The following is a 27479-nucleotide window of genomic DNA, read 5'->3' as shown; positions in this document are numbered from 1 at the left end:
TCTGATAGTTGCGTAAAATCAACAACCTGGTACAGAAGTCTGGTTGCCAGATGTCCTTCCTTTTGCATATCTTCTATGTGTAACTTGCTTAGGTCTATAGAGTCGACAATTAGGGCCAAGAAAAAGTCATCATCTAGGCTTAAATTCTATCTGATGACCTTTCAATGTCCTTCTTCCATTCAGTTTTTTGAAATATCATTTCCTTTGAGGAGGTAGCTTTTTCCAACGGGAAGCTTGCTAGTGAGTTTTTTGGTCCTCACTTTAACCTGTCAGAAAAATTGTACAGAATTGCAAATGTTGATTGTTTCCCACGTGTACTTATCTTCCTTTTCATGTCCTCAGGTCCCCTCAAAACTCCATCTTGTAGAGAAGATGCCATGACATCCAGACCTGCAGGTTTTCAGGAATGTGGGGGTTATCATGGGGCATGTGTTGATCAAGGGGTCACCTGGGATCTGCTGAGGCTGCAACTGCGATCCAACCTGGTAACCCTGACCTGAGACCCTTCCCATGCTGAACACTTCAGCCTCAATCACACCTCAGCTCTTCTCCAGAGTAGACATCTGCAGAACACATACATCAAGGAGATAGGAAGATGGCCAAGAAACGTGTGGATTGTCCCACTTCATATTTGTTACCTTTGTAAACCCTCTACTTCCCTACAGTTCTGGGTCGCCAGATACCCAAAAGGGGTACTCATGATTCCCCCTTTAAATGGTATTGTTCAAACCTGTCCATCACTTTTCTCTACACTTATGGCATTCTCTGTGCATCTATAGCATAACCCTAAATGAAAGAACCATGGGATGGAAAGACTTGAAATAAGGATATCAGAAACTATCTCACCAAAGCCCTTTACTCTACAGAGTAAACCATAGCCCAGGAGAGGGATGTGGCCTGGCCAGCGTCCCCTGGGCATGTTACAGTTCTCTGATCACATTAAGGACTAAGATTTTTCATGCAATTTGATTGATGTCCCTAATGTAAACTGCAATTGTGAAAAACAACTAATAAGTTCCCTCCATTACCTAGAATGTTTTATTCCCTCCACTTTAGAAACACACTTATGGCAAGAAGTCAAAACAAAGATTTCACATTTCCATTAAAAAGCCCCAACATTTGTAAGCTTTCTCTGGGGATCCTATTACACCTCAGTGAGCTCACCTCCCTGCTCCCTTTAACTTACATAATATAAAAAAGGACATAGAGGTGACCAGGCAGGCACCTGCTCTTCTGTCTCGTGGACCAACTTCCTCTAGAACAGTGTTTCTTGATGGCAGCACTAGCGACATTTTAGGCCAAATAATTCTTTGTTGTGGGGCTGTCCTGTGCATTGCCCCTGTTTATCAGCATCCCTGGCCTCTACTCACTAGATGACAGGAGCAAACCGTCCCCACTGCTGCCCCAGTCATGAGAACCAAAAATGTCTCTAGATATTGTCAAGCGTCCCATGAGGGAAAAGTTGCTCCCCTCCCCCTTGAGAACGACTGGGTCTAGAACACCGTGAACATGGATGTTATTCTGAGGGATCCATCCAGAAGTTTCTCATCAGCATTTGTCTTCCACACCCGGACCCCCCCACACTGACTCTATGATTCCTGCTGTGATTTCAACCCTGAAATCCTGCAAAAAGGTTAACATAGGGCGGGCAACACTGCCCCTTGCTCTTCATCATGCCTCCACACAAGGCTGGGCAGGAGTACCACACTTAACAAAGTAGAGATAATGGATGAAAGTTACAACCTTGAAGGTCAAAACTGAAAGTCATATATTAAAAATGACTTTTTGCCATAATCTAATGGGGAACTGTATTAGTTATCTATTGCTGTGTAACAAATTGCCCCAAACTAAGGCTGACTTATCTATTAGAAATAAAGCTAAAACAACAAATATTTATTATTTTACACAGTTTCTGAGGGTCAGGAATCTGGGAGTGGCTTAGCTGCATGATTCTGAGATGTCAATAAGCTGTTGGCTGGGGCTACAGTCATCTCCAGGCACTACTGAGGCTGGAGAATCTGCTTCCAAACTCACTCATGTGGTTCTTGGTAGGCTGGTAGGCCTCAGTTCCTCACTGGCTGTTGGCCAGAGGCTTCAGCTCCTTGTTGTGTGGGCCTCTATAAAGGGCTGTTCGCCCCATGGCAACTGGCTTCTTCCAGAATGAGTGATGAGAGAGAGAGAGAGAAAACAGAAGCTTCAGTTTTTCATAACCTAATCTCCAAAGGGATAAGCCATCACCTCTGTTATATGCTATGTCCACAGAACAACCTTGGTACAATGTGGGAAGGGACAGCACAAAGGTGTGAAGCTGGGGTGAGCCTCATTGGGGCCATCTTAGAAGTCGCGTGCCATGGAAACCCCTCAGTCACTTAAAACTTTCCTAAGTTTAACCTCTTCCCATATCACAAACATGGTCATTTCTAATAGTGGGTGTCCTCAGTTTCATTTGAAAATAGGAAGGGATTTGCATCTGGTCAGAATGGTGACCCTGAGGCAACACATCATGAAAAAAATTCAACATACTCTGTTCCTAAAGTGACAATAGTAGGCTGATTCATTTTAGAAGAACTTTCAACAAAAGCAGGTTTCTAGTTGCCCTCTTTCAATAGAAAAAGTAATTAATAAGCCATAGGATGTTATTCCCTATTTCAACCACGAAGATTCCATGAAAACTATTCATCAAACTAAATGTATCAAATATTTATTGAGATTCTTCTCTGAGTTATACGTTTACTTATGTATTGTTATATAACAAACCACCTTGAAACAGTGGATTAAAACATCAATTTGTGTGGGTAAGGTTCAACTGGTCAGTTCTTCAGCCCCATGGAGCAGTGGCTGGGGTCTCTTACTCAGTGGTATTTACGTGGTTGCAGAAGTGCGCTGGAGGTCCAAGAAAATTTCACTGACATGTCTGCTGTCTTTGTGCTCCTCTAAGTGGTCCCTCTCTGTCTGAATAGTGGTCATGGACTTCCTCAGAGGATAGTGGTCAGACTTCTTTCATGTGGTTGACTTCCAAGAACAAAAGAGGAAGATACTCAACTTCTTCGAGGCTTGGCCTACAATTGGCACAGTATCACATCTACCACATTCTGTTGGTCAAAGTGAGTCACTTTTGGAAAGCATACCCTTTTGGAAAAGTTCTCTCATGTCCAATCCCCTTTAAACTTCAAATCTTTGGCCTAATGTCTTTGACCTCTAGACTCAGATGTAAAGGACTCAAGCGATTAGGTCAGGCCCACCCGGATAATTTGCCTATCTTAAAGTCAATTGATTTTGAACATTAATTACAACTGTGAAATCCTTCCATTGTAGCATTTAGATTAGTGTTTGACTGAATTACTGGGAGAAAGTGTGTACATCAGGGGCTGGAAACCTTGGGGACCATTTTAGAATTCTTCCTACCAAAGTGAGACAGTTGATAACATTTCAATAATTTGTTGTCTAATTAATAGTACTCTATCAATGTTAATTTCCCAGCTTAAATAGTTGTACATTGGTTATATAAAATGCTAACATTAGTGGAAACTGGGCAAACAATATATGGGAATTTTGCATTCTGTTTTTGTAATGCCTTGTAAATCTAAAATTATTTAAAATAAAAAGTCAATTGGGCCAGCCTGGTGGCATAGTGGTTAAGTCTGTGCACTCAGCTTTGGCAGCCTGATGTTGCAGGTTCAGATCCTGGGTGTGGACATACACACTGCTCATGGAGCCATGCAGTGGTGGCATCCCACATACAAAATAGAAGAAGATTGGCAACGGATCTTAGCTCAGTGACAATCTTCTTTGCAAAAAATAAGTAAAATAAACAAATAAATAAAATAACAAGTTAAAAAAAAAAGAAAAGCAAGCCATCAGCCCAGCCCAGATTCCACGGGGAGGGAAATAAAGTGTGTCTCTTGATGGGAAGAGAGATACGTGTATATGGGGAAGGAGGAATTGATGGCGATCATCTTTGAAGACTATTTATTACAGGCACCATGACTAATAAAAAAATGAATATGACCAGTTCCTTTCTCATAGAACCTGTAATCTGGTGGGTGAGAGAACGTCTATTCTACAGACACTTATTGTGGCTCTCCCACCGAGTAGGCATCATAATAATCACTGGAGGTACAATGGTGACTAAGATTCCCACAAGGATATGACAGTTTAATGAGAGAGAGTGATTGGTGACCAGAAATTATAACCCTAGGTGTGATAACTCTTATGGTCAGAAAAATGCAGAGGACTGAGTTAACAAACAAGATGCAGAAATCACTACGAATTGTGAATATCAGAAAAAGTTTCATTCGTAGGTTAACAGACAAACACAAAGATGTACGGCCCTCTCCCCTTCACTGTAATACTTTGAAAATGCTCCAAACAAACCAAAAGAAGTTACCTGTATGGTTCACTGCTGTATCTTCTCATTTGGGGAGATTATGTTTTTCATTGAATTTTCTTATAGAGTAGGTTTTTACACAATGAATATTTTCCTACTAACATAATTTTTAACTCCTGCTGGAGTCATAGATATCATCCTAGACATCTCTCATACGTCTTTCATTTGGCAATGAGCATCTGAAATTTAATTGGAAATGGCTGTCTCTCCTTTTCCAACACTTTTTAGTGTCCCTGTAAGCCATACTTTGTTTACACGGGATCGCCTCTCCCACTGCAACGCCCTCAGCTTTCAACAGTGTGCTGGCTGCTCGAGGTTCTCTCGTTTTTCTCAGCAGTGGTCTTTGGGAGAGCTGCTTTTGACCCACTTCATCGGCAACTTAGGACTCCATTTAACCTTTAAAAAGAACCAAAAATGGCAATTTGTGTCTGTAAATTTACACACAGAAAAATCTGCTGGGGTGGGGAGAACACTTTAAGGTCCTCTGCAGTGAACTATATATCCTTAGGATTTTTAACAGATAAAGAAGAATATCTTCCTGAGATGGCAGCATGAGGAGACTTTCTCGAGGGTTTTTTTTTTTGACAGTGTTTGAGCTAAGCTGATCCTCTTGGGAACCCTGTTATTTCTAGAGCATTTGCAAAGGTTGAAATGGTTGGATTAGGGTCTTTTTTCCTGCCCCTGAAGTGTCTTGCCCCTTATCCCTGTGAAGATCCTAAAAGTCTTAGGGCCCATGAGGTTTAGGGACACAATCTGAGGGTAGTGTGCACGGTAGTAAGGGCAAGGCATCCCTTAGTCACACTGAATATGGCAGATAAGAAGACATGTAAGTGTGCCACACTGGCGTGATGTCCTCTTCAGACAGAACATCCATCAGGCCTTCCCAGGCACGTGTATTAAGTGACTTAGTACATGTAAATCTACTTGGAACAGTGCTGTACATGTAAGAACTTAATAGATGTTCGTTATAACAATAATAATTATTATTATTATTTAGCATCAAATTTAACCCCAGTCACAGAACTCATGAAAAGATCTGCCAGCATTGCTGAACTATATCTATTATGTACCCTAAGAGAGAGAACAAAATATATATATTGAGTCCTTATACCACAGGGATGAGTAGAGTAAATCTATTTCCACTTGGCACAAAAAATTAAAGGTAATAGCTCTGACTACTGGCAGAATCTCTTCCTCCCCCACCTGGGCCTGTTCTAGATCGGAGAGCTCTCTCTGCTGAGTTAATAAACCTTCCCCCAGAAATTCACCCACACAGAGACCCAGCAAGCTGCTCATTGTACCTGGGTCATATGAGAGCCGCTGCATAAAACACGGAGTTCTGATTACTGTCGTCTCTGCATGGTTTTCTCAGTGAGTTCAGCTAACTGATTGCCTTAGCAAGTCCTGAGCACCACTTCTGCCTGCATACTGGGCCTACATCCTTTCACTTAGGTTTTCCCAGAAAGTAACACTGAGAACCAGACAGAATGTTTGAGATTCAGAAGATGGGAAACGTGGGCCCAGAGGTAGAAGCCCCAGTGATTGGATATGTCCACCTGTGTCGTGTTTGTAAGAATAAGACACTTCAGCTTGCTGTTCCTCAGACCTTTCCCATTTCACAGGTCAGCAAGTCAGGCTGGGAAGATTCTCAGGGTCTTGGGTCACTGGACACTGTATCCGGAGGTGACCTGTGTGTCCTTGCATTTCTGTCTTAACTTCTTGTCCGTGTCATTGCTGTGGCAAGCATGTTTGGCTCTACATAAGGGTAACCTCAGACAGGAGAATATAGTGCATGTTTCTACCTCCAGAAATAGGGCCCCTCAAAATGGATGCTACCATTTTCTTGATCCTCTCCAAAGAAAGAACACAATAAGATCATTTTTAGTATATTTCAGAGCTTCAATCAAGAGCAGCCAGGAAGTTCTTTGTAAAATCTAAAAGCATAAACCCAAGACTGTGAGGGTGAATGTGTGTTACACCTGTGGCCACATCCGGCACCAAGAAATATGACGGAAAGCTGAATTTATCCGTAGGGTTCACAAAGAGGTAAAGGACAGAAAGAATGGTATTTTCCTGCAGGAGTTTTGCATTAATTTCTATCCTCTCGACATTTCAGCTGTGTGTTCTGAAGCTGAGTGTCTTGCTTCATGGTCAGCACTTGTGTGAAACTTCTGGGCGAGAGGAAAGGGCGCGGGTGACAGGATGAGGCGCAGGAAAGCATTGTTCCTCCAATCTATGTGGTCATGTGCCAAAGAAACCAACTTGAGTTGAACAGACTGTCATGTGGTTAATTTGCAGAGAAAAAGAAAGGGGGGAGGAAAAAGGAGGGATGTTTCAATGTGTTTGTCATCTTGTTGATAGAAGACAGCAAAGGGAGCCATGAGGATCCACTCCCCCTGTTTAACGGCTAGCAAAACCAAGGTAGAGGTGAAGGTACCATCCTTGTGGAGACAATTTGACTAAAATAGCTAGGGACATGCTACTAAGCACCCCCTGAAGGCCGAGTAAGGCACCTTTTCTAAGAAAGAACAGGCCACAAAGACTAAGGCCTAGTGCTGGAGAGAAACCCTGGGCCCTCATGCCCTCCCTCCCCTTCCTCTGATGAAGGCTTTCCCCACACAGAGCCTAGATTCTGCTCTGCACTGTATTTTATTTATTTTAGTTTATTTCTTAGAACTGGAAGCACGTGACAGGGAGGCAGTAAGCCTTTGGGCTCTGCCAGTCCAGAGTGGCATTTGCAACCCTCCTTTATTTCTTTCCCTGAGTTTTGGGGGAGAAGAAGGAACAGCCAGTTATTTAGGAACCACTCCACCCAGAGATTAATCCAAGATTGCTTGTGGAGGTGAAGTCATGGCCAGAATCACCACTAGTTATCTTCTAAATTACTGAGCAAGTCCTATTTTTCTGAAGGTCAGTGGCAGTTTTTGGTATCCATGCTTGTGTAACACGGATGCATAACTGTGTGTGTCTACGCAGAGAGAGGGAGGGAGAGTGGAAGATGAGGACGAGGAGGAGCAGGAGGAGGAAGACAAAGGAGAGGGAGGAAAAAGACTACGACCACAGAGAAAGAGAGGAAGAAGAGGAGGTTCAAAGAAGGGGGAAAAAAGAAAAGTAGGAAAGGAAGTAAGCAGAAAAAGAAAAAAAAAATGGAATACAAGGAGGTGTCAATTAGCCACTTTGCAAAGTAATGATTTTCCTGTCACTTTAGACTTTCAAACAAGGGCATAGTAGCTTCTGTATTAGTTTTCTATTGGTGCTATAACAAAATATGACAAATTTAGTGGCTTACAACAACACAAATTTATTATTTTACAGTTCTGGAGATCAGAAGTCCAAAATAGACCTCCCTGGGCTAAAATCAAGCAGGGCTGCGTTCCTTCTGGAAGTTCTAGGGGAAGTCCATTTTTATTGTCCTTTTCAGCTACTCAAAGATGCCTACATTCCTTCATTCATTTCCATTTTCAAATCCAGCAACTGTCGGTAAGTCTTTCTCACCTCACCTCACTCTGACATGGACTCTTCAACATTTAAAGGACCCCTGCACCCACAAGGGTAATCGAGGATACCTATCCTATTTTAAGGTCAGCCGATAAGCAACCTTAATTCCCTCTTGCCATTTAAGAAAATATGTTCACAGGTTCTGAGAATTGGGACATGGACATCTTTGGAGGGCCATTCTTCTGCCTATCACAGCCTCTTATTAAGAATGTTGTAAAGGACCAGGAGGCTGGGCAGTCCCTTTAATGTCAGGTCTTAAGGAATGGGAAAAAAGCTATTTCTCAAGAAAACTTTTCCAATGGGTAAAATCTGTTTTCTGGGTAGTGTTTGGGCTCCTTCCAATGCGTGCCCTTCCCTCTTGGCATCTACACATCAGGCTGGTCTCATACGGCTATGGGCTGGCCAGAGTCTCAGAGCTAATGCACCCTTGGGTCTGCTCTTTCTTTTCCTTTCCTGCTTATGAAATGTACCTATTCCAACTCTCATTCCTTCAAAACTCTCCTTTTCTGTACTTTTTCCCCCTAGCGTGTGGAATAAATGTATGAGTGCAAAGTATTTGCATTCATTTGCGTGTAACACTTTAACTTCCTAGAGTGACCCTGGAAGACATGGTTTTGAATGGGTGTTGGGGGAATGTGTCTATTTGGGTTACTTATACCCCACTAATCCCACCACATAAACCTGCTCTGCATAGAGCCAGCCTGGTGTAAAAGTTCAGGACCATTTGTGCCCAGAAGATAGCTTGGTATGTCATTATACAAAACTATTTAAGCATCTTATGAGAGCAGTAATTTATAAAACATTTAACCCTGCTATTGCTATACTAAGATTGTATGAAGAAATACAATTTTACCCTGATGTCTGAGAAACTTCTCCACCTCCATATATGAGCCTCTAGATGCGTTTTTGTTTACCCCAGCTGTTGTTGGGATGGAAATAGGTACCTTTTTCTGAACCTTTTCATCCTCTTTATCAAACAATAATTGTACCAGTACTAGTACCACAAAATCAAGAGAGAAAAGAAGTGAGCTTGGTATGCTGGCCTCATAAAGATCATCAATACTACAAGCAAGGTTTACAACCATTTTTTTCAGGCACATCATGTCTCAAGAATCTCATTGGTCACTAAAGCAGATAGTCTCCCCTGAGAAGAAGAAATGCAAGAAGAATCTCATAATCTTGGGGAATGACTTTGAAAATGAATAGCTCAGGGTCAGGATATTTTTTCTGCTTATCTCCTTTGCCAGTTGAGAAGCAGTGGTGAGGAGTCAGAGGAGAGGCAGAATATCTGGACAGTCTGTTCAGCTTGGGGCTGGCATTCCTTCTCAGAGCCTTCAGACTCATTATTTGGAGAATGAGTCCTGTGGATGAAGGCAGCACTGAGCTATGTGGAAGACTGACAAGCATGACTCATATCTACAGCTTTTCAAGTAGATAACATGCCAACACCATGGGCCAAAAGAGTCACTGGTGGAATATCAAATTCAGGTGAGATATGAGTGGGTGTGAATTTCCCTGAAGAAGGTTGAAAGAAGAGTTTGTGACGTCCTCATGCACAAGCCCCCCATTGTGGGGCTCTGTAGGTTAGGTAGCCTAATGACCTGGTATGAAATAGCCCATGTGAATTCTCCTTTGTTTTTTAAAATCATGATTGTACTTCCAGGGGCCAGCCTGGTGGCATAGTGGTTAAGTTTGTGTGCTCTGCTTCTGTGGCCTGGCGTTTGCAGGTTTGGACCCTGGGTGTGGACCTAGCACCACTCATCAGGCTGTGCTGTGGTGGCGTCCCACATAAAACAGAGGAAGATGGGCACAGATGTTAGCTCAGTGACAATCTTCCTCAAGCAAACAGAGGAAGAGTGGCAACAGATGTTAGCTTAGGGCCAATCTTCCTCATACACACACAATCATGATTGTACTTCTAACTCTTAATAGATGGATCAAAGACAAAAGAACACCAAGTAACTGGGGGGAAAAATCACACAAAATTGCTCAATGTTCATTTCTCTTCTTCTTAGGGAAACATTCAGCATATCAGACTGCATGCTGGCAAATATCATGCTTGATTAACTAGAAAATCATGGCAGCAAAAAGTTTAAGAACAAATCAAGGGACGGATGCCTAATTGCTTGTGGACACACCCTCAATTCCATAATGATTAACCCACCGAGTTTCAAAGAATTTTCTAGGACAACCTCGGCAGGCCTTGACACAAACTGAACTGGAGCATATGGTATGTTAGTAGTGTGTTCAGATTTGGGAATGTGAAAGATAATAGGCCTCGATAATTAAAACAGCACATTTGTTTATAAGTATTACTTGATCTGGGGCATACTGCTAGAAATTTTAGCAAGCACAATGTTTCTTTCAGGACCAATTATCTATCTGAACTTGAAACACATTCTAAATTATTTCTCTCACTAAGCAGTAGAGTAAATGCTTTCTGCTGTGTGATGAGCAGGTTCAAAGTTCCCCTGGCTCATTTTGAGCGTGTAGGTGGAAATCTGCATAGCTACATACATGATGACACTGGAGATGGTCTCCAGCGGTGACTCTGCTATGTATGAAGACTGCAGTCTTGATTGACTTCAAGGTTTTAGAGGCATTTTGTGACCTCTCTAAAAGATCAGTATCCTCCTACATATGGCTACCCAGATATTTAGGGTTACTGCTCAGTAACCAAGTAATTTGCATTTCAAGATATCGACTTGAGTCAGTAGGAGAAATGGTGGATCTATCTTTCAAGATACATGGTTTTGCCAATTCTCTGTCATCCAGCCTTTAACCATTTTCATTACTATTTGTATAGACATGGAGAAATTCCATTTACATGTCTGGCCTGAAGTGAATGTCTCCAGATATATATCTATGAATTAGCCACTGGGGGGAAAATACTGTAGAAGGCATCAAGTGACCCTTGTATGATGAAATTCTAACTAATGGAATAACAGCAGGAGTTCTTTAGAATAGACGTTCACAAAGAGCAGAGCGGAGAGGATAAAAACTGTTTCAAGAATTAGTCCCATGAGGCCTTGTGAGAAGACAAATTTCCTATTTATTTGGAATCCTTGATTCTAGAAACACATTGGGGCTTACAGTATGCATAAATGGCTAAGCTCATTCCAATAAAAAGAACATGAAAAGAAAACTAGCTCCAAATCACAGTTTGAAAGATGGACATCTGTAATTTAACTTTCATTTACCACTTGGTATGTAACGACATGGCTTTAAAATATGTGTGCCTAACAGCCGTTAATTGAGAGCACATCAGATATTGATCATGGGGTCATCTGATTCCTTGGTCCGTCCTGGGCTTGGTTGATAGACAATCCGAGTGACAATTTATCCTGGAATTTATCCATATCTACAAATCAGTTACCACCTTCTGGACAGAAGCTGTTTTTTATACTTTGAATTCACTGACAAATACTTAAATGCAAATACTTAATACTAAGGTGTGATATATTCTTCTATAGTGGATATTCAGATTACAAAGAAATGTTTTCCTTTCATTCTCCTGTTATTATTTACACATTATTTAACACCTCGTTAGTCATCTGACATTCATTTAAGAACCTGTCACGTTTGCACTTGGCTCAAAAAAAGAACCACTCTTTACCCCCAAATGCTGATAGCTACCTACACCCAAAATTGCTTTGGTGGAAATTGATTTTCTGCCACAGATCATGAAATAATCAGAGAAATACAACATAAAGCAAATATTTACCCCCACAGGGGAGAATGGAGCTCAGTTTTATAATGGACACCAGCAAAGTCCGTGGTTTAAATTACCGATTAACAAAGGGTTCATGAGCTCAAAATTAAGTTATTCTGTTTCAAATCAATCACTGAGACCATCATTCTGCTTATTGTTTTGACTTCCTAACAAAGGTTTAAATGAGGACTTTATGTGCTAGTAGGGAGCATCAAGAGATCTGCTCTTTTGCAGACGTGCGTGGGCTGGAGGGGTAAACATTTAGGCCATTAACCCAATTACAATGAGGAAAGTATTTTTTCCAGAAAAAAAATCTTTACACAAAAGTCCTACAAATTCACAATTGATCTATTGTCTGGGGAAAAAATGATAAGGAATACAAGGTGGGGTACATTTAGAAAGCACTAGATTCGCTGATGCCAGAGCCATCCTGGAAGCGCCAGGCAGGAAATCTGGAATTACCCTAACTCTTCTTCTCAGTGGCAGGCACCAGAATTGGGGAGAAGGGTCCAGAAAGTCTATTGCCTTTGTTAGTAAAGTGCATTCAGAATGTGGTTTTGAGAAAGAGCAGTTTTCCTCTGTCACTCAGCTTCATGTTGGGTCACCACGCCAGCGCTGAGCAGCTCTTCGATGGCCCTGTCATCGTATCTCAGGACCTCCTTCAGGATGTGCGTCGTGTGCTGCCCAAGCAAGGGAGGCGGCCTGGCCTCTGACATCTTGAACTTACTGTATCTCACAGCTGGGCCTGTCAAAGGAGGAGGAAAGCAGGAAGCCTGTTAATGACTAACCCTAGGAAACGAATTACCCAAGCTGCCTGGGGTGTTTTCAATGGATGCCAAGAATATCACTGCCAGTTACACCCTTTCAGATGCACCATCGTTTTGGAAAGAAATGTACTGTCACATGTGGCTTTTCTTGACTGTGCAGTGATCATCTGACCTGCGCAGTGGTCTTCTGACCTGCCCACCACCATCCAGGGGCTGCAGGTATGTGCCTGGTATGTGCCAGGCCTGTTCAGAACCTGCCAGTCCTCTTGCAAAGACTTTTGAGGGTAGGTCACTCCACTGAGCAGACTCTCTGGGGCCAAGCAAACAATGACCACGGGGACACAGCGTCTCTCTGAAGCTGGAAATCTGACCGCAGGTGAAGGTAACCCCCAAATTTTATTCTTGAGTGTCTACCGCATAGTTCCAAGACCTAGTTCAACAGACTGCAGATGAACTAAACCCAAGCCAGACCCTGGCTGAAGGCTTTTGGTGGTAGAAAATGTTACATGTGTAAGTTTCATTGTCAGGGAGACTTGGCTCTGAGTATCAGCTCTGACACGTCCTAGCAGAGCCATCTTGGACAAATTACTTAACTCCTCTGAGCCTATGTTCTACAATTAAACTGAATATGATAGTGTTTACCACATAGACTTGATGTAAGGACTTAAAGGAGATAACGGACAGAAAGCACCAAGTAAGCATTCCCTAACCCACAATAATGCACAAAACCTGCTGGCTATTAGGATGACCAAAGCTGCCACAGCCTCTCTCTTGACGCTCCCAGTCCAAGAGGAAAAGGACATTTATTGCCAGCTCATTGCTGAGCACTCAGCCACTATAAACAGAGTAACTGAAGCAATACTTTCAACAACTGTTGGGCATGGACTTTATTGTCCCCATTCTTCACAAGAGGACACTAAAGCTCAAAGAGCTAAGCTTTTGCTCAAGGTCACATGGCTAATAATTAATAGCACCAGGATGCAAATTCAAGTCCATTGGAACTGTCTCACATTGAAGGCCATGCACTTTCCATGACCTTAGCGGCCTCTTCTTACTTCCTACTCTTCCACGGACAAGCTGGACCTACACTGGGGAGCATGCTATTTCAACAGATTTTACCTTTGTTGCCTGATTAAATAAACGGTATTTGTGTTGGCTGTCCTTTACATCTTATTTGATTAAGCTTCAGGAAAACAAATTAGATAGTCACAAGAAGACTACAAAACAGTGCATTTCTATCTCATAAACATTTTTCCAGCTTACTCTTGATTTGGGGAGCCCGTAGGAAGAACAAATAAAACCAAAGCACATGTAGGTCACAGAATGTCAGTCAGTGAAGAGCAGATGTACTTTGAGCTCTTTGCAGAATTTCATTAATAAAAAGTACTGTTGTAGAAGCCACTGTTGCTGACGATGGAGGGGACAGACCTCCTAAGACCATCAAGCCGCACCTTTGCAGGACACATACCATCAACTACAGATACACAGCAACTGTCCAATGATGTCCAGAGTCATCCTTCTCTGAAGCTCACTGAAATTCATTTTTTCTTCTCCTACTTCCTTTTAAATGCCCAGGGCATGACTGTTTTTTCATGGTTGGTCCCTTTTCAGTCAAGGAGCACACACTGGGAGGCAGGGTCCACTACTCCCCTGAGAAAGCTGATAATTTGATGTTTGAGAGATGTGAGCCTTGCTCATTGCTGTCTCACACTTGGTTCCATTTTGACATTAATTAACAAGAGTTTTAACCTAAAACTTGTCTTTCAAAAGAAGGATCACACTGAGGGAATACATGCCTGAAGTCAACGTCATGTGACTTTTCCAAATGAATTACCTGAAGAGAGACTTCCAGCGGGCTCACTCGAATATGCCAAGAATCTGGGTTGGAACACAGCTAGTACCCTTCCTATTTCTGCAGCTGCTAGTAGTAGCAGCAGTAGTAGCTACCATTTCCTAAGAACTTAGGTGTCAGCCACTGTGTCAAAGGCTTCACGTTCGTTGTCTCATATGATCCTTACAACAATCTGGATGGACATGGAAGGTAAAGGAGGTTTAAGGCAAAAGGGTCAGAGGTAGGGTTCAGGTTAGGAAATTAGAATAAGTTGCCTAATGTCACACAGTTAGGAAATGAGAGTCCGTTTCCAAGTCCAAGTTTGTCGGGTTCAAGAACTTGGACTTAAAAAGAACAATAATTTGTTGAGATGAAATTCACATAACAAAATTAACCATTTCACAGTGAGTAATTCAGCGGCATTTAGTACATTTGTGAGGCTGTGCAACCACTTCCTTTATCTAGTTCCAAAACATTTCCATCACTCTAAAGCAAAAGCCTCTATCCATTAAACAGTTGTTTTCAACTCCCCCCTTCCCCTAGATGCTGGCAACCACTAACCTACTTTCTCTCTATTTTGGATATTCCATATAAATGGAAACATACAATATATACCTTTTGCATCTGGCTTCTTTCACCTAGCATAATGTTTTTGAGATTCATCCACATTGTAGCACACGTTGGTACGTAGAATCTGGACTTTTAACCTCCACGTGGTGATGGTATGAGGGAATTCTTCAAGTCCAGCCACACTAAAAGGCAGTTCAACTGTGTCACTCCCACCATACACCATTCTTTCCTGGTAGCTTCCAGATCTATACTGAAGACTGTGCTATCAGTTTAAGATGAAGGATTTTTAGCACTTTGCGCAAAAAATCTTAAAGAATTTAGGTTGGTAAAATGGTATTTCTTAGTAATTTTTTTAGACTTACTACAATAAAGACACCTGGAAAATACTGTATATTTGAAAGCATATGCTTCTCTAAATAAATACATGTTATTAAGCAAACCATACCAAAGTTCAGGAAATTGTATAGACTTTTCCATACGCCCCTTCAGAAACCAGGTATCTTGCATATGATTGATTTTAGAAAGATTTTGAAGCTGGGGTTCATCCATGTAATTTAAGATCAAAGTATAGTATATGTATGTGTACTGTATTTAGCAATTTTCAAGTTGTAATTTCTTACAATTTATTAAATAAAGTATTGTTTTGCCATGTGGTTTATTAAAAATGAAAATTTGCAGTTCTTTAAAAATATAAAATCTATATATTATATTGATATATTATAACATATAATATAAAATATGTAAAAATATTATATCTACTTATCTATCTATATATGCAATGGAACAAATAAAGTGATATCCAGATTCCAGAGAAAGCTAAGTTCTCATGAGTCAATTGAAATTTCCTGTTTTTGCAGCCCTGTGCAATAATCCCATGTACCCGGGACACCCCTCCCAGTCTTTACACAAAGGAAATAACGAGTTCTTAAAATACATTTGTTTCAAGAAGTAAAAAATGTTTGACATATTATTTACATCTAAGGTCCAGAAAGAATGAATAACCTGATCTTCCGTTAAAAAAAGATGAGCAGATAAGTCACATGTTCTTAAATGACTTTTTGGCGAAGTAACATCCATGTTCACATATGCTTTCAAACACCAGCACGCTGTGTGATGTTGAGGATTCTTCAAGTCCCTGACCCTCAGTCTAAAACGAGTTGACAATACCTCTCGACGGTTGGTTTGAGCATTTGAGAAATGTAATCTGAGTAATATTGAATATAGGTAACAATCAAAGAAATGCCTATGGAGATAATAATGAGACATAATTTTGTTCACAAAACTAGCAAATCTTGTGGCTATTTTGGTTTGCTTTTAAGAGTTTGGTGACTGGTAGGAGTCTAAATTGGTGAAATCCTTCCAGAAGGAAATTTGTCAACTAAATGTCAAGAGTTTTAAAAGTGTCTACACAGTTGGATAGAGAAATCCTGCTTTAAAATTTTATCTATGGATGTTGTCAGGAATGTTGACAAATTTGATAGGCAAGGATGTATACAAATTTCCAAATCTACTTAATACTCCTAATACCTCTCTCCTTCTCACATGGCTTTCTAATATATCTTGTGAGGGTTCTTCACGTGGAATTCTGTACGTTTTTTAAAAAACTTCTCAATCTGCTCTTAGCTTCCACAGGTGCCCTTGTTAGAATTAGGTGTCTAGCAATTCATTCCCTCATGTATTGCCCCATAGGCCTATCTCCAACTACTTCCTTCCAGATAAAGAGGTCAAATAGCTATAATATTGGAAAAAATTAGGAAAAAATGTCCAAAACTTGGGCACTGGTTAGATAAATTACAGTACATCTGAATGATGGCAAACTATACAGTAATTTAAAGTTGTATATTTTGGAGCTTTGAACATATATATTGCCTTCACTTTCTCCTGAAATACCACTTAAATAAACGTATAGAAGTTAAACACAAAACTTCATGAGTGAAAAGAATAGGAGGGAGCATCACTATTGAAAGATATATTTTAACAAATTTAAGAAAAACACAGCTGGAATCAAGTTGATGAGTAAAAGAGGTAGAGAATGCTGAAGCCCAGAATATTCTACAAGGAGATGAGAGGAAGTAGATGTCAGTTTGTCTATTTCATTCCATAGGAGGCTCTGATCTTAAAATCAATGGTTATGAGAGAGACAGACTCAGTATAAGTAGGACTGAAAGCAGAAGAATTGAATATCTCAATGTGGACTAGTCTCACTAGTTTCTAACAGAAACTAGAAGAAAGTGAACTTTGCTTTCAAATTTCTAGATGAAATGCTGTTAAATCTAGCATTGTGTATCCAGTCAAATGATTCATCAAAATGAAGGTATTTTCAAACTTTCAAAGATTAAGTTTACTAAGTAAGTTTCCTGAAGCTCATGCCAGTAAAACTTTGGAGTAAATGAAAGAAGAAGAAAATTTTGGTACACAGTGAGGACAAACCAAGGAGTCCAGGATGGAAGGTCCCAGGATGACAGCCTGGACCTGGAGAGTCAACAAGGTAGAGATGGAGGAGGACAGAAGTCTTCAAAAGGGGAGTCTAAGGAGACAAAAAGAGCCTTAACCGTACAATTAGTACAACTGAAAGGTTGGAAAAATATAATACTGAGATAAAATTATATTATGTAAGGGAAAAATAACTAGAATAGAAAAAACTTCAAAATTTGCATAAGAAGGTCAAGAGCCAAATATGAAGCAAATTACAACGTGGCAAGATTTTAAGTACTTGATGGAATATAAACAAAGAAAATCCATTTGACCTTGATGCCAAGAACATTCCAGTAACACATGTTACCTGTGCATCCTCTATAAGGTAATCTAGCATAGTGCATTAAATTGCCTACTTAGTTGTCTGCATCCCCTACGGGGGCAGGAAAATGACAATTGTGTTTGCTAATGGGCCCTGGATGCCTTTCAGTGTCCCACAAAACGAAGATAATGACAAGCATCGTTTCTTAAACACTTGCAATGATTGTGGTCTATGCTTTTTATTTGCATTATCTCACTGAACTTTTCGATTCATAAAACAGAGACCGTTATAACTCTCCTTTTACAGATGAGAAAACTGAGGCCCTTTAAGGGATTGGTTAGTTTGTCTAAGGTTACCCAGCTAAATAAATGATAGAATCAGGACAAGATCTCCTCATGTCAGACTCCATGGTCCATGCTCTGTCATTCAATACAAATTTGTTGAACTAATGGTTGCTAACAATTAAAGATATTTGAATAAATACTGTTTATGTCATTTTAATTAATTCACTTATCCACTAATTCATTCTAAATTTACTTTTTGAGTATCTGTCTCTGTGTCAAGATCTGGGCTGTGTGATCTAGATATATATTAGCAAACAAAATAGACCCGGACCCGACTCTCATGGAATTTCTATTCTGATTTGAAAGACAGACAATAAACAAATAAGTAAATAAATAAATAAATAGTTAAAATTTTATAGAAATTATTAAATTGTTAAAAACATAGCTGAAAAGAGAACAATATTGTAGGCACAGTGAGGAGGAGCCGTGGTGGTGCTAAAGAGCTATGCTAAATGAGATGTGCAATGAGGCCAAACTGATTAGATGCTCCTTAAGCTGAGCCTTACATAATTCGACAGGTCAAGAGTGATTCTAGATGAAGTTGGAGGGAGCGACAGAGAAGAGAATGCACAGGGATTTAGAGGCTACCATAGTGAAGTTGGATCTTGTTCTGAGTTCAGAGGGAAGCCAGTGGCGCTTTAAGAGCAGTGACAAGACCTATTATGGAATACTCTTGTTGCCAGAAGAGAACACGATAAGACAAGTTTGGAGGTTGTTGTGGGTAGATCAGAAGAGATGATGGTAGCCTGGATCAGGATGGTGCCTGTAGAGTTTGAGGAAAGTGGATGCATTCGAGAGCTACTCTGGTGATAGAATGAGATGGTTTGCTGATGGATTACATGAGCCAAGGTAGTTGGGGAGGGAAAGAGAAGCATCAAGAAGAATCCTGGGTTTCTGGGTTCAACAACTGGTGGAGCCATTTACCAGATGGGGAAGACTGCATGGACTGCATGGACAAGGTTGGGTTGGGAGGAAACAGAAGTCAAATGCTCTTTTGGACATGCTTCTTTAGGTGCCTAAGAGATATCCAAGGAGAGATGTCAGTGGGGCTTATCCCAGTTTGGAATTCTGGGAGGAGTTTTGGCCAGGATATATAAATTTAGAAGTTATTGACCATCTAAATGTCCTTATTCCAAAACAATCTATTTTCAAGGCGCTTGTATTTATTCCAACATCCCTGATGCTGAGGTTTTAAAGACATTGTGTAGGCAGCCTTTTCTCTACCATCTAAGCTCTGTATCAAAATCAATTGCACCAAAAAATGCTTTGTGTACACAGGAAGCAAATTAAAAGAATGAAAATTAATCTCTGTAGCTCATAATTTCAGAGATAAATGCATTTCTTTCAAAGAGATTCTATATTCTTGGCCTTAAACAGACAAATCTCTATTGATTTGAAGGTAGAAATTAGAGAAGTTTTAATTTTGAAAGAACCATGAACTCTGTGCCCCACGGAAAGAAGCCCAGAGTTCTCATAGACAGAATCATAGCCACTTAGGGATAAACTAAGGTGGGATGTTTTTCCTCTGCCATCACAAAGGCAATCAAACTGGAAAACCCTGAAACAAATGTACACCACAGCAAACTCCAGCACAACTGGTACCAAACCTGGAACCCCAAGGCTGTCCTTGTGATGGGACCACCTGGTCTAACGATTGGTGTCAAAGCCCTGAGTCTCTTCACCCCTCATGAGGAAGGGAGTTGGGTGGCTATAACTACCTCTAAGTGAGGACTGTGTGTCAACGGCCCGTGGTCCCCTGAGGGGCGATCTGTAAGATTCTAGAAAATTGATGATGCCTGTTGCTTCAACTACATGTGCCCATTCCTGGAAGGCTGAACTGAGAAACCTCATGGAACCTAGAGTTCAAGAGCTGGAGGCTGACAAAGCACAAAGGTAGATGAGGAGGAATCCTGTCACAGTCTCTAAGTCACACATGATAACATGTGAATCTACTATTTAATGAGTCCTTCCTGTACATAAGGCCCGGGGCTGGGTGCTTTGTATTTGTGATTTAATTTAATCCTCACAACAGTCTTAGATAGGTTTTGCATTTACTGATGTATTTTATTCCTATATCACAAAAGAGGAACTTGGAGCTCAGAGAAGTTAAAAAATGTGCACAAGAGCACACAGCAGATGCACACATACATTTGCTGACTTCATGGCCACTGTTTTCCAGAAGCGATACAGCAAGGTGGTTAAGAGTGGGTTCTGGAACAGAGTGTCTAGGTTCACATCCTGGTGCTGCCATTTATTGGTTGTATCTCCTTGGGCAATTTATTTAATCACCTGAGCCTCAGTCTCTTTCTCTGTAAAATGGGGATGATAAAGTTGTAAGGATTTAAAGAAACTCCTTAGACCAGTATCAAGCCCACAGTGAGTGCTCAGTACATGCTGGCTGCTGTCATGATCTTTTGTTCTCTGCTGCAGTGCTCACCTTAGCAATCTTGAATCCTCGAGCTTTGGTCACCTGCTAATTTCCAATCTAGGCTTCCCAGAACATGGACAAGGTAGTTGCATTTTAAATCCGTGACAGCAAGTTGGGGCTAAAAGTTTTAATCTTTAAAAATCCTTGGGGGCTGACCCAGTGGTATAATGGTTAAGTTCACATGCTCCACTTCAGTGGCGTGGGGTTTGCAGGTTTGGAATCTGGGCGTGGACCCACATACCACTCATCTAAGCCACGCTGTGGCAGCATCCCACATACAAAAACAGAGGAAGATTGGCACAGATGTTAGCTCAGGGCCAGTCTTCCTCAAACAAAAAGAGGAAGATTGGCAACAGATGTTAGCTCAGGGCCAATCTTCCTCACCTCCCCCCCAAAAAAAAATCCTTAATAGTCAAGGAAAAGGAAAAGCGAAGAAAGAGTTAACCATTGCTTAAACACATATTATATAAGAAGCATTTTTCAAATGTTTATTTTCTTTATTCCTCCTTACAACTCCCCAAGACAGATATTTCTTCCTCTTCCTACAGACAATAAAAAGGAGGCTAAGGGAGGTGAGACAATTACTCAAGTCACACATCTGATAAGTAGATACTTAATGTCTCAAACAGCATCAGAACACACATCAGAAATTAATTTTATATGCTTGAATTTTAACAAGTTACATTAGAAGGAACTTTGAAAATATGGGACTTACTTTAATTATGTAACACTTAGTATGTACAAGACACTACTGTATGTATTTTACACACCTGATTCACTCAGCCCTAGGATAAGGCCAGAAGGTACTATTATCATCCCCATTTTACAAATGGGGGAAACTGAGAGATATAGAGGGGAAGTCACTTGCTCAGGGTCACAGAGACAGTAAGGAGCAGAGCCAGCATTCACACCCTGACACTCTTACTCCAAATCCCGAATCTTTGCTCATGGGCCACACTACCACCCGGTGAAAGGAGGGCAGCGAAAGAAGAGAGAACTGTTTAAGTTTGAACTGAACTCAGGGGTCTTGGAGTAGAACATGTCAAGGACAGATTCAGGACTCATCTTCTGACCAGTCTGTTCTCTCCATCTTTCTAGATCACAGCTCTGCTGGATTTCTTACATAACATGTACTCATTACTACCTCATCTTTTCAAATTAATTTGTCATATGCCACCTATTTCCTTGTAGAAAGTCCTGGAATTGCAGCACCATCAATACATTCCAGTTTCTCCTGTTTCTGAGTCAGGCGATGCTCTCCAAAGCCTTCCTCCCTACCCAGCCCAAAGGGAAAGAAGCCTTCACTGTTTTCTCTGCAGAGGGTTGTCTGGTTCAAGGCACAGGGAGGGCCCAGTTCTTGGTGTGCCAGAGGATTCCTCAGACTAGCCCTGTAGTGTTTTCCATCCGTGGTCTGAGGCCCTTTAGTAACAAGACCCTGAGTATTTTGTCCCATCTCCTTTTAGAAGCCTTCCATGATTCTCTTAGGCTGAAAAAGGAATCTACCCTATCTATGCAGATGTCCCAAGCTATTCTAACCATATACAGAATTCAAGCTACATTTCGACAACCCAGACCAACTTAATAATGTAAACAGTTGCAGGAAACAGAGGTAGCCAGAAACATGTGGGAAACCATAATGAATATTCAAGTAATGGGAACATAATATCAAATCATCACTAGGGAGGGACCTAAACAGTCCTTTTTTCCCCTGAACTCCATGCACCTCCCATCTTGATGATGCATTTCTAAAGCAACGAAGCAAACTATTGCTCAACATCACAGCTCACTGGCACATGATCAAATATTAAGGGTTAAATCAGTTAACATAGCCGGTCTGTCTGATCATAATGGCAGCAAGAATGAATAAAATTAAAACTAAGTGTGTGGGTCTTTTCTTTTGTTGTTTTTTTAATGTCTGATACGGGTGTCAACTTTTAAAAATATCAAGAGTACTTAAAAGCAAACATCTGTTTTATAATATGCAAAATGCTATACCAAACGTTTTTATTTTGACTTCTTTGGCCCATTGCTAAGATACATGCTGTAGATACCATTTAATCTTCAAGGCTTACTAGTGTAATAAGAAGCTAAACTTCATTTTATTGAAAATAATGATAGCTCCAGTACTAAGTTATTTCACAATTTCCCCTCCACTGCTTGAACTCATCATCATAACAATAACAATATTTTTTATATGGCGCCTCTCAGCCATAGCATCCAAGGCGCCAAATGGAGCCATACAGTTAGAACACATTAAACCCATTAGATGTGAGATAAAAACAGATAAAACCATTTAAAGTAGTGTGGAATGGTGGAAAGAGGCCACAGAGGATAAAAATGGCTTTGGAACTCTTTAACCAAAGAACTCGATCTATGGCACTGCTTATGTGGTCAGGCATCTCAGAAACTCAGGGCGACATGTGGTTTGTACCACCAACTTGGATGGGCCACCCCAGTCTCACCCAGAGTTCAGAGGAACCATTTATCGCTACTGCTGTAACAAACTTTAACTCAATATTTTGTAACTCAATAGAGGGTGCTTCAAGTGCGATTACCTATAAGAGCATATTTTCAACTGCGTTGTGGTAGTCATCAGTGTTGTCCATCAAATTTCCAATTTCCACCTCCCAGAAACATGGTAGTATTGTATGTCCTGACCCCTTTCATGATGGGTGGCCATGTGACTAGCCAAAAAACTTTGAATAGGAGGGATGTGTATGTCAGCTCTAGGCCAGAACACTCAGTTACTGATTTAAGACCCTCTAGGTCTCTCTGGTATGACAACTTGGCAGTATACAAGGTGATGACTGCTCCACCAGCCTCGGGCCCTTTCAACCCAAGATGGACATGCAGTGGGAGCAAGTAATATATGTGCGTTGTTTTAAGCCAATGTTATTTGGGAATTGTTTGTTATTACAGCCTAACGGAGACTACGGAAGCCTATGGAGACTGATTATATGCCTCAATTTTAATACAGAGATCTATTTGCCTGGACCAGAGGAGAGACTCATTAATCTAGTCCCTCAGCATTCCTTTAAAAGCATTCAGTTCAGATGTTCCAAATACTTTGAAATTCATTTTGTGTGTAGCCAATTTTGACCAGTGGAATGATGATAACAGCTATTATTTATTGAGTACTCACATGTGTTAGGCATTTGGTCAGAATGCTCTCCATATAGTGCCTTGTTTGATATACAAAATGACTTTAAAAAGTATGATTATTATTATACCATTTTATCGAAAAGGAAAGCGGGGTTAAGTAACATTATCAAAATTACACAGCCAGGCAACTAAAGAATTTTGTTGGAACTTAGGCTTACTTAGTACAAAGTGCACGCTCGTTAACACTAGGATGCATTTCCTCCCTGCATAATGTGGAAAAAAATCTGTTCTCATATCAGTGGCTGAATAAATACCATTCTTTGGCAGATGGTGTTATAAAGCAGCCCTGTATTATAAATACTTATATATTTCATGATTGCTAATCCATTAAGGCATTTATCTTTCATTTGAAAAAGAAACTAGGAAACTTGTATTTGATTTATCTATCTCGTTCCAACCCACTGAAATGTCATAGTAGATTATCCATTTCCTGCTGGAAAAATATATAGTCCATAAGGAAATGCTATTCATATTCATTAGCAAACATACCATCTCCCCTCAAAGCGTGCTACCCAAACTTTCGACCGAGGTCTCCAAAAGATGTCGGCTCGAAGAAGCTCTCTCCTGAATGCTTCTTTCCAACATTTGTGTTTGCTTCTAATTATTTTCAACACTTGTGAAAATGCTTGGGAGGGTGAAGAAACACCTTGCTGACAATGTGCTCTTTGCCAAAATAATCAATTCTCCTGCTTCTCTGCCTTCCAAAATGCAAATATTCAATAGGAGATCTTTGGGCACGTTCCCAAGATTTTGTTTGGTTAGACTTCACCATGGAAAACAAAATTGGTTCAGCTGGAGTCTGCAGCCAGGACATTTTAAGCTTCACAGACCTTCAAAGTAGTGACCTTCTCCTCACCTCCTCTGCCTCTGCGCTCCATTAAGGAAAATACCGGAAGAAGTTTCCAGTCAGAGAAGCCAGATTGTATTTCGATTCAGTTTTGAGAGGAGGAACTGAATGGAGCTGGAGCAGGTGGTTACTTGTGGCTCTTACCTCAAATGAGCTTTGAAAAGTTCTTCTGTAAACCTTTGAAGGTCTTTGTAATTTAATAATTTTTTTCTGTGCGTCTTAATCTCCTCTATCTTAAAGGAGTCAGCCTTATATCTACCATCTCCATCTTTTCTTTTCCAAGAGTCTCTGAGATCACACAAATCACAATCACAGCCCAAGCAAATGGAGGATCAAGAAAACTAGGTCCCTGAACCCGCTTGGAAAATGGGCATGCGTTCATTATTTCTCGCAAGAATTGATCTTAGTTTTTCTCTTTCACTTTGCCTTTGAGGTCCAGAAGGAAAGGTTTTAGGAGATGGTCTTTTCCCTCTATGCCTCTATTTCTGTTTCGGCATCACCATCCTCTCAAAAATGGCACATAATCCTCAGCCTTGCCTTTGACACCCGCTATCCCAGCAGTCTTCTCTGAAACGTCTCTCACACACACATACCCTGATCTCTTCTGCCACCTCCTCAGTCCAAAGCACTCTGAAATAGGGCAGACCACTTGTCCAAGCTTTTCCTCCAGCTGTTCCCTCCAGCCAAACTGCAGTCATTCTCCCTGGGATCTTATGCTATGTGGGTCTCAGTGCCCACCTGGAATGCATCTCGGCTTGGCAATCCTCAAGCCCACATTATTCTTAAAGCTCTGTTCAGGCCTTTCCTTTTTCTCACAGTCCAAAGGAACATCTCTCTTTTCTGACTCCCTACAATGTTTGGTCTGCTTTTCCCCTATGGTGTATCTCAATTTCTAACTGTATTACTACCTCTTTTGATCTTTTTGAGATGTTAAGACTTGCAAATAAGTATATTTTGTGCCAGGTTTTTAAGTGGAGTCATCTTGACTCTTGTCTTTCTCCCACACTCCATATTCAAATCATCAGTATATCCTATTGACTCTACCTTCAAAATCCATAGAGCATCCAGCCACTTTTTACAACCAGCCTGGTCCTAGCCACCATCACCTCTTGCCTGGATTTCTTTGGAGCTCCCTGCCCCCTTTCCCTGCCTGCAGGCTTCCCTGCAATATATTCTCAACGAGGCAGCTGGAGTCACGCTTTCAAAAGAAATAAGTCAGACCACGTCACTCCTCTGCTTGAAATTCTGCAAAGCCTTCCCTGTTTCACTCTTGACAATGGGCTATGAGATTCCACCTAAGGCACCCACCTTCCCACCACGCTCCCCGTGTGCCTTCCTCGTCTTACTCACTTTGCCCCAGCCATGCTGGCCTTCTTGCCCCTGAGCAGGCATGCTCATCCTTAGGGGCTTTGGTTCAGCTGTTCTCTCTGCTTGGAACATTCTTCCTTCTGATACCTATACGAATTGTTCCCTCAACTTTGCTCAGTGAGGTCTACGCTAATTAATTACCACACTTAACGTTTCAACCTGCCCTTCTGACCTTGCCACTTCCCATCTCCCTTACTCTGTTCTACTTTCTCTTTCTTTCATAGCACTTTTCACGTATGTCTACTGGTCTTCGCCTGTCTCCCTCTGCTAGAATGTAAGCTTGACAATGGCAGGGAGATTTGTGTTCCTCAACAAATATTTGCTGAATGTGAATGAATGAATGATTTAGCTCAACTGAGCTCTGAATTTAGTCCTCAGAGTTCTAAACCAATGAAACTCAAAGGGTTCATACCCTCGGACCTCAAGATTCTAGCAAAATAATCCTGTCAAACAGATTCAAAAGCAAGGTGAAGCACTATTATCGACTATAATCCAAAATAGTCACGTGTAAACAGAAAAGTGTTAAATGCAATATGTTTGTTCTCACTGCATCTGATTTATCCAGTTGTGCAACTTGCACTCATGCTACCGATGGGGACAGACACCTGCAATATTCCAAAGATGAAACTCTCCAACAGCTGTGTGAGATTGTTGAGTATCAAGATCCATTTTATAGGCTGGATCAAAACAGGAGTTCAGGAGAATTTTTAAGCTCCATGAGGGCAGGAATCATATCTGCTTTGTTTGCACTGTATGTCCAAAAGCAAGTAAATCGGAATGAAGAGAAAGGACTCCTATATTTTTGGAAATAAGACAGTAAAAGGTAATTTTATTATTCACACGTTGAAAGATTTTACCACATGGATGTTGGTACAATGATATCAAACTTTACCTTAATTTAACTTGTTTAGAAGTTAATTTTTTATTAGGACAATAATATTTAGGACTCCATAAACAATGTAAAATAGCTCAGGAAAACATTGTCGGACTTAAAAAAATAGTTATTATTCCTTCTTGGAAGGAGATAAATCCTTTTGGAGTTTTAATGACTATTGCTTTTTCTATTTGGAAAACATAAGTCTTGCTTTTTATTTATATGACACTATAACTTTACAATTGAGCATTAATTTAATTTTGTTTCTCATGTTTCTCTTTGCTAGTGGGTGTTGTGAATTTCACATAATAATAATAATACATGTCTATTGTGGTATACAAACATTTTCCTATTTATTGTTTCTTCTCTTTTCCCACATTCTTTGTAATAGCTATTTAGATTAGCGCTGACAAAATGTCCTCCAGACTCTCTTGCACGTTAATTTTGCGGTTATTCTTTCGCAATATCTTTTGAACTATTTAAAAGTACTTAACACACAAAGTGAAAAGGGCTAATAACTATTGAGTATCTGAAGTGTTGTTTTCATTTTCATAGTTTCATTGTAAATTTGAAGATGGTCATTTAGTTTTTTATATATTAATTAAATGCGTGAGTAATATTCTCTCTCCCCACATAGAGCTCTTTGCACAGCTTCCAAGGACACAAACTTGGTTCTTTTCTTCCCCTAAGGGTAGAGTTGGCCATTGTCTATGAAATATGTTAGGATATCCTCAGTTCATGCTGAGTGGGAAGGCATTTTTTCCACATTGGAACTTCATTAATTTTGCCTGAGTAATCATCCAGCTTAAGCAAACGAAAAATATGAAACATCATTTTTTACACATAAATGAAACTAGACCAGAGATGTCTTGTAAATCCATAAGAAAACTACTTAATAATATACACAAGTGGATTATAATTAGTAAATCAATCGTTGCATACACATGGTATTCA

General features: G+C 40.6%; 1 protein-coding gene across 18 annotated transcripts in view; it reads right to left on the bottom strand.

The window, feature by feature from the left end:
* Nucleotides 1-27479, bottom strand: part of SUGCT (succinyl-CoA:glutarate-CoA transferase) — a 749104-nt gene that overhangs the window by 57837 nt on the left and 663788 nt on the right. For 15 of the 18 annotated variants that reach the window (XR_011538973.1, XR_011538970.1, XR_011538972.1 and 12 more), the window contains one exon: nucleotides 10918-12342. The exons of 1 other annotated variant lie outside the window; for it this stretch is intronic. Coding sequence is in view for 11 of the 17 variants with exons in the window: in XM_070615466.1 (XP_070471567.1) it covers nucleotides 12179-12342 (164 nt within the window). In the remaining 6 variants the exon portion in view is untranslated. Of the gene's footprint in view, nucleotides 1-4273; nucleotides 4784-10917; nucleotides 12343-27479 lie in introns of those variants that run through there. 2 more of the 18 variants (XM_070615476.1, XM_070615485.1) reach the window with 1 other exon arrangement.

Source organism: Equus przewalskii, chromosome 4 (assembly GCF_037783145.1).
Source record: "Equus przewalskii isolate Varuska chromosome 4, EquPr2, whole genome shotgun sequence".
Taxonomy (NCBI): domain Eukaryota; kingdom Metazoa; phylum Chordata; class Mammalia; order Perissodactyla; family Equidae; genus Equus; species Equus przewalskii.
Note: the sequence above shows the minus strand (reverse complement) of the source record. Positions and strands in the feature narration are given on the sequence as shown.